The 6,000-nt window shown below is 40.6% G+C and overlaps 1 protein-coding gene across 1 annotated transcript; it reads right to left on the reverse strand.

Moving 5' to 3' along the window:
* Positions 1 to 3,356: 3,356 nt before the first annotated feature.
* On the reverse strand, positions 3,357 to 5,340 carry rbp4l (retinol binding protein 4, like). Its single transcript, XM_036529943.1, has 5 exons — positions 5,224 to 5,340; positions 4,766 to 4,902; positions 4,330 to 4,442; positions 3,798 to 4,010; positions 3,357 to 3,367 (listed from the first exon to the last, which is right to left on the reverse strand). The coding sequence occupies exons 1-5, from the start codon at positions 5,338 to 5,340 to the stop codon at positions 3,357 to 3,359; spliced, it is 591 nt and encodes a 196-aa protein (XP_036385836.1).
* Between the last annotated feature and the right edge of the window lie 660 nt (positions 5,341 to 6,000).

Here is a 6,000-nt window from a genome sequence, read left to right on the forward strand (position 1 = left end):
AATGCATGGCTATAGTCATAATAAAATACATCTAATATGCATTTTACAGCACCATGATTCTGACCTTGAAAATACTAGTGAAAGTAAAGTAAGAACTTGTGGCAAAAACTGAAGATATTCGAACAGGACAAAATCAACAATGCATGACCAAAAGCTAACCAGTTAAGGACAGTATTCCTTGAACTCCCCTTAAAACATCATTGGCATACACCTGCTACCTTCCTTTTTCATTAACACATGAACGTGAATTCTTGTGTGGGTTCTTCAACAGTTCACAGACTACCTTGCACACATAGCCACCATTCTGTTATCATTAATGTTTGTATAGAAAAAAGTCAAATGTTAATGTGTATGCTACCCATACACTACATGTTAAAGCATATTTCAATGGCAGGAAATAATTGAAAAAATGAACTAAAGGATTACATATACAGTATATGTGAGCAAATCATTCAGTAAAGGTCTGTGTCCCTAGCTGATGTAGGGTATATATTTCTTGTTTTCCTCTTATCCCTGAAGCAGCTTAATAGTTTAACATTTTCTTCCATTTACATAGCTTCTCCTAGGGACTCTGAGCCTATGGGCTTAATAATTATCCCTGCAGTATCAGCATAACAGCACATGAGAACATACACTACAGCATTCTTACTTACATCTTATTAAGCTCTCCATACAAAGTGCTTTTTTTCAGGAAGTCACCAATACACACACTACTATAGGAACCTATATCCTGTGAGACACAGAGCCTCAGTATTTTTCTTCTGATATGAACTGAGCGACTGGTGAGGCCACTAGTTATTTAAGGAATCAATATTAAGAGGGTGGGGACAATTACTTCTATATTACTTCATAGTAAACAGCAAAGAGGAAAGCCAGCCTAGAATCAGAGGCCTAAAAGAAGTTAGTGTTTCAAACTAATGCTGCATTTTCCTCAGGGGGAACCTTAGACCCAGGCTGACTGGAATCTTAGACTTTTACGGAATATTTACAAAGACAAGAGGGCATGAATTATGTTTAAGCAAATTATGTTTCAAGTGGTGAACTCAACTTCAGTTAAAGATGAATCATTGACATTTGAAGATTAATTTACCATTCCTAACCTGAGCGTTCTCCTCCGATGGCAATTCATTTTGTGGAATGGTGGAACATTAGTATCCATTTTACATTACGCATTCTGAAAGCTCTCTAAAACTGAATATTTCACTGCAGCAGCCACAGCCCCTTCAGGGCACAAAGCATCAGCACAAAACAGAGCAGAGAAGTAACTACAGTTTGAATTTAAAATGGGCTAAACAAAAAATGCAGAAACGTGTCTGTGACACTCAATACTTCACTTTGTGAGAAACCTTTAGCCTGTCATACCCGTAACATTATAAACTGATAAAACATTTCTTGTTCAACGCTTAAATACTAAACAGATATACTGAACAGATCACAGTACATGAAGTGTACAGCACACAATGCAAACAGCATTATCTTAAATGAACTTCATTTTGCTTCATTCCCTATCCCTCCTCCCCTTCCTTTCTCAGCAGGACCATACCATAGACAGCCATGCTCTCACACTGTTTCAGTGGTAAATAGCTAGTCTGCCTGAATGATTCAATTCAGCAATGCTATAAATGGATGTATTCAAATAACAGAGGGCAGCAGAGATTAGGCCTCTTGAAAGGTGAACACACAATCCCTCTCTGTGACTCTGCTCACTACATTTAAGTGCATCTTCAGTGATCTGTCTTGTGCTTAGGATCCCTTTGTATCACCCAACGCTCGTATCTGAATGTGTTTGTTATCCAGGAACAAGCAGATAACTTCCAAATGCTGCCTGAGATGATTTTAATCTCACCCCTTGTAATCCTGTTTTTACACAATGCTTCCTTCCCAGTTGACTGGAGTTCAGGGAAGGGTTGGAAATGGATCAACTTGGAGTGACAAATTGATTCTGAACATGTAGGGCTAATCCGCTGCAATTTGTACAACTGGGATTGTGTGTGAGCTTGTAAACAATGTTGACCTGTCCACATGTATTGGGACTAGCAGGAGCATTAGAGCAATAGACAGCTGATGTTGTTCACTGCCAGTGAGGGAGGCAGCATTGATGGTATGCTGTCCTCTTATGTTGCACAGGGAGACACAAGGGTGGGCTAATAGTGTTTCACGACTGATCTTTCAAAATGAGCAAATTTTTTTTTCTGGCATCACAGCACACAGTTCTTTTTCTTCAGTTGAAGCTGCCAAAGACAGTTTTTTTTTTTTTTTTACAGTAAAAGACATTGAGAGTTTAGTACATGTTATGATTTTAATAGAACTAATGCCCAAACTGCACACTTTTTCCTGTTCTACAGGAGTGTAGAGTTTGTACCTGGGACCCCTACCCACCACCCACAGAAATTATTCTAAAGTACCCACACGCTTTTGTTATGTCACAGAAACTATGTTGCTCTAAAGTTTCCCTCATTTCTGAATTAAAGAACTATGTGACATACAAAATAATTCAAAGAAATGTAAATATAGTCAATCATTTCAGGATGACCCAGATAACATCACCATTATGTGTAGGTTAATTAATTAACTACAGTTTTTTCAAACTGTCTCTGAGCTTCGGGCTTTGTCCAGGAGTGACTTGCCATAATTATTTGTCTGGACTGATTGAAATGCTACAGACTGACCTCAGATCACCAGAGCTTCCTTTGCCCTTTGGCCTCCTCATCAGACTTCGGGCCAGAGCAGTTTACTACTAAGTGGATGACAGTCCTATTTTGGAAACAATACACCTGTCCCATTATGTCTCCCTTCAGTTTCTAGAGTCTCAGTGACCCTTGACCCTTCACAAAGAGCTTTCTTTTAAGTAGACGTAAGTCTCTAAGACTTTAGTTGTATTCTTTTACTTTAAGAATGTGTTTAAAAATATATGTAAGAATGTATTTATAGTATATGTATGTATTTCTAGTATATCTAAAACTTCAGTGTGTACAACTTTGTTGAAAAAAAAATGTAAGATGAAAGATCTGTATACATCTGACTGGATATTCACATTTCATTTTGTTTTGATTTGATATACAGGTATATCACATTTTAAAAGGTAGACATGCATAGCATTTAATCTCAATAATACATATACACAAACATGTTACCATTATAACAAAGACCATTTGCAGAAGTTTGTTTAAAAAACGGTTTATTGTTTCACAATCCCAACACAACATAATCTGTTCCCTTGACAGGATGAAACATTGGTGTAGTTCCCTGGACACATGGTCTGCGCTATATCTCTACAGCAGTGCTATCAGTGGGTTCTGGATGCCTCTTCTCATGCCAGCATGCTAAAGGAATCCCTCTGAGGCTGATCAGACAGCCTAGCAAGCACCTGTGGGAAAAGCCAAGAGATACTTGATTAGCTCAATGTATGACCCATCACTGTGCCTTAGTGCTTGGAGAACTGCACCTTTTTTATCCGAAAGAGAATTACTTTTCTCTGCAGTTGAGTGAGGATCTTAACCGGAATTACTTCTGCTAATACTGACATACCAATACATGAACTTTGTCACCATGTATAACTGCCTGCTAAACAAATATGTAAGTAATTTTAGAAGCTGGATAGACTACAGAAAGAATGAATTGCCTTAATGTAGAATATATGTGCTGGAAACAAATTAAAATATAAGAGGGTGGTAGCGCGACTGTGTTTGTCATCTTTCTTCTGCTTGGACAATGAAGCAAAGCTGGCAATATAACACATGCTTATTCTCTGCACCGCGAGTTCAGAGCTGGCTGTTTTATCACAGTAACAAACTCACCGGACTGCAGCACAGGCTCGAACTGTCCAGCCATGCAGATCTCCTCCTGCTTCTGGCGGACGATACGCTGGATGGCGGGGGGAAGGCCGCGGGGGTTGCGGGAGAAGACCAGGGAGTAGCCGTCGTCACAGCTGCCATCCTCCTTCAGGGTGCGGCAGGCGTAGGTGATGGCATAATTGTCATAATCGGTGTCAATGATCCAGTAGTTGTCACCTTATAGGACAAACATGAAAGGGAGTTTATGTTGGATCAGTCATTCCATATTTTTTAGCAAACTGTGCCAGCACATTAGGCAATTATTCTCAAACCTTCTCAAAATTATACCATTGAAATAAAGTCCTAAAATTAAAGCTGACTCTCAAGTACTGAAAACTGCTTTGCAAGCTGCAGTATCTCCATCTGCCAGTACCTAAAATCACTTACAATGTTCTACAGCAGCATGGAAAACTTTTATAAGCAGTTGTTTTAAAATAAGTTATGGATTAACTTATTTGGAGTGCGTGTGTGCATGCTTATTTATTTGGGAACTCACCTCCGCTGGACAGGTAGCTGGCTAGGCCCTGGTAGTTCATGAACATCTTGCCTGGGGTTGCTGGGTCAGGGACGGAGTACTGGGCTGCCATGTCAGCGCACACAACCCAGAACCTAGAGACGTACGCAAAACAAGCTCTCACTGCCAGAACACCCTCAAACAGTCAACAAACCATTTACTCCTATGTATTAATAAATTATACATCAATTTCAATTCATCAACATCATTGACTTACAGTACATAAGAACATTCATTGAGCTGGGCCTTCACAATGTAACTGAGGCTCAGGTTCAGGCTGTCATTACGAATAAGTGCGAAATATGAACGGCCTCTGAACAGAATTAGAGTGGGATATCTGCCATATTAAACCTGTCTGTTAGAATCTCACTGCAGCCTTTGACTCCCTAACACCTGCCCCCTGTGGCTGCTAACTCACCCGAAAAGAGTGACGCGGCCCTTGGAGGATGCAGTCATGGCGCCATCGTCGTCAATGGTGTACTCAGCTGAGATGTTGTCCTGGAGGAACAGTCCCTCAGGGTCTTTCTTCTGCAGGGCATACCACTTCCCAGCATACTGCAATGCACAAAGACAGAGGCAGATGACAAGGCTGAAGGGAGTTGGGTTGCAGAACCATGATTCAATCCAGTTTTTTGTGCTTAAAAAATTTGATGCCCTGGGCTGCTTCCCTCTCCTTGCATGGTCTGAAGGATTTGCAATAGGAAAACTGCATCTAAATGTCTTTAGAAGTGCGTTTACCATTGCTTGAGGTTTGTATGAAATACATTGTGGGTGAATTTTCAGTGGGTTCCTGCTTAGTCAAAAAGAGGCCACTATGGTGCTATTCAATTAACTGTAACCATTCAGCCTGTAAGGATAGTCTGACTGCAAACTCACTCTCTTGGGGTCAAAGTCCTGCTTGACTGTGAAGCTGTCCACTACGCAGGAGGCAGACCAGCAGCGCTCAATGTAGGAGAGGAGCACCACCAACAGAGCAAACTTGGAGTAGTCCATCCTGTGTGGGAGAGAGGGAGAACACGTCAGAACGTTACAGATTTATAACTTTTCTAACAGTAAATATGTGCATAAGTACACACATTGTCCACAATAATATTACATATCTTGTTTAGTAGCAGGCATAATAACTGTTTAGTGCTCCTCACACTAACCAGTTCTGTAAATACTCCAGACTGTGTGTACCCATGGTTTTGAAGGTAAGGATAATGGACTGGCATGCAATGCATTCCCAAGCCCTTGCAAAGAGGAAGGAATAAACTCAGATGTGCATAGAATTCCTTGACATTTCCATTTAGATAGTACATTAAGATGATCTTTCCCTCTTTCATTAAAGTCGGACTTCCCTTCAGAATTAATCCGCAGCAGAAAACCACAGCCAGAAGAAAACCACAGCAAAGTCCTCCACCAGCCTTACCTGTTTCTGGATCAGTGATCTGGAGAGAAAAAAGTGGGTACGATTCAGAAGTGTTGAATCTCTTACTGTGGTCGTCCAACTGACTGATGCCTCATCCATCCTGGGCCTTTTTTATACTGTGTGCACAGACGGGCTTATTGATTATTTTCACTTCTTGTAACTAAATAAGGGGCTTAAATCTAGAGCTAATCCAGTTGGAGAAATCCTTGCTGTAATCTGGCCTCACTGCTGAACTCTCCCAT

Source organism: Megalops cyprinoides, chromosome 5, assembly GCF_013368585.1.
Source record: "Megalops cyprinoides isolate fMegCyp1 chromosome 5, fMegCyp1.pri, whole genome shotgun sequence".
NCBI lineage: Eukaryota > Metazoa > Chordata > Actinopteri > Elopiformes > Megalopidae > Megalops > Megalops cyprinoides.

What these genes read in the sequence shown, in the direction of transcription:
- rbp4l (XM_036529943.1), bottom strand. Translation starts at nt 5,340, where the DNA reads ATGGACTACTCCAAGTTTGCTCTGTTGGTGGTGCTCCTCTCCTACATT. An exon ending in AGGACTTTGACCCCAAGAGA is followed by an intron (nt 4,903 to 5,223) that starts GTGAGTTTGCAG and finishes TGTGCATTGCAG; the next exon opens with TATGCTGGGAAGTGGTATGC. An exon ending in CAGCTACCTGTCCAGCGGAG is followed by an intron (nt 4,011 to 4,329) that starts GTGAGTTCCCAA and finishes TTGTCCTATAAG; the next exon opens with GTGACAACTACTGGATCATT.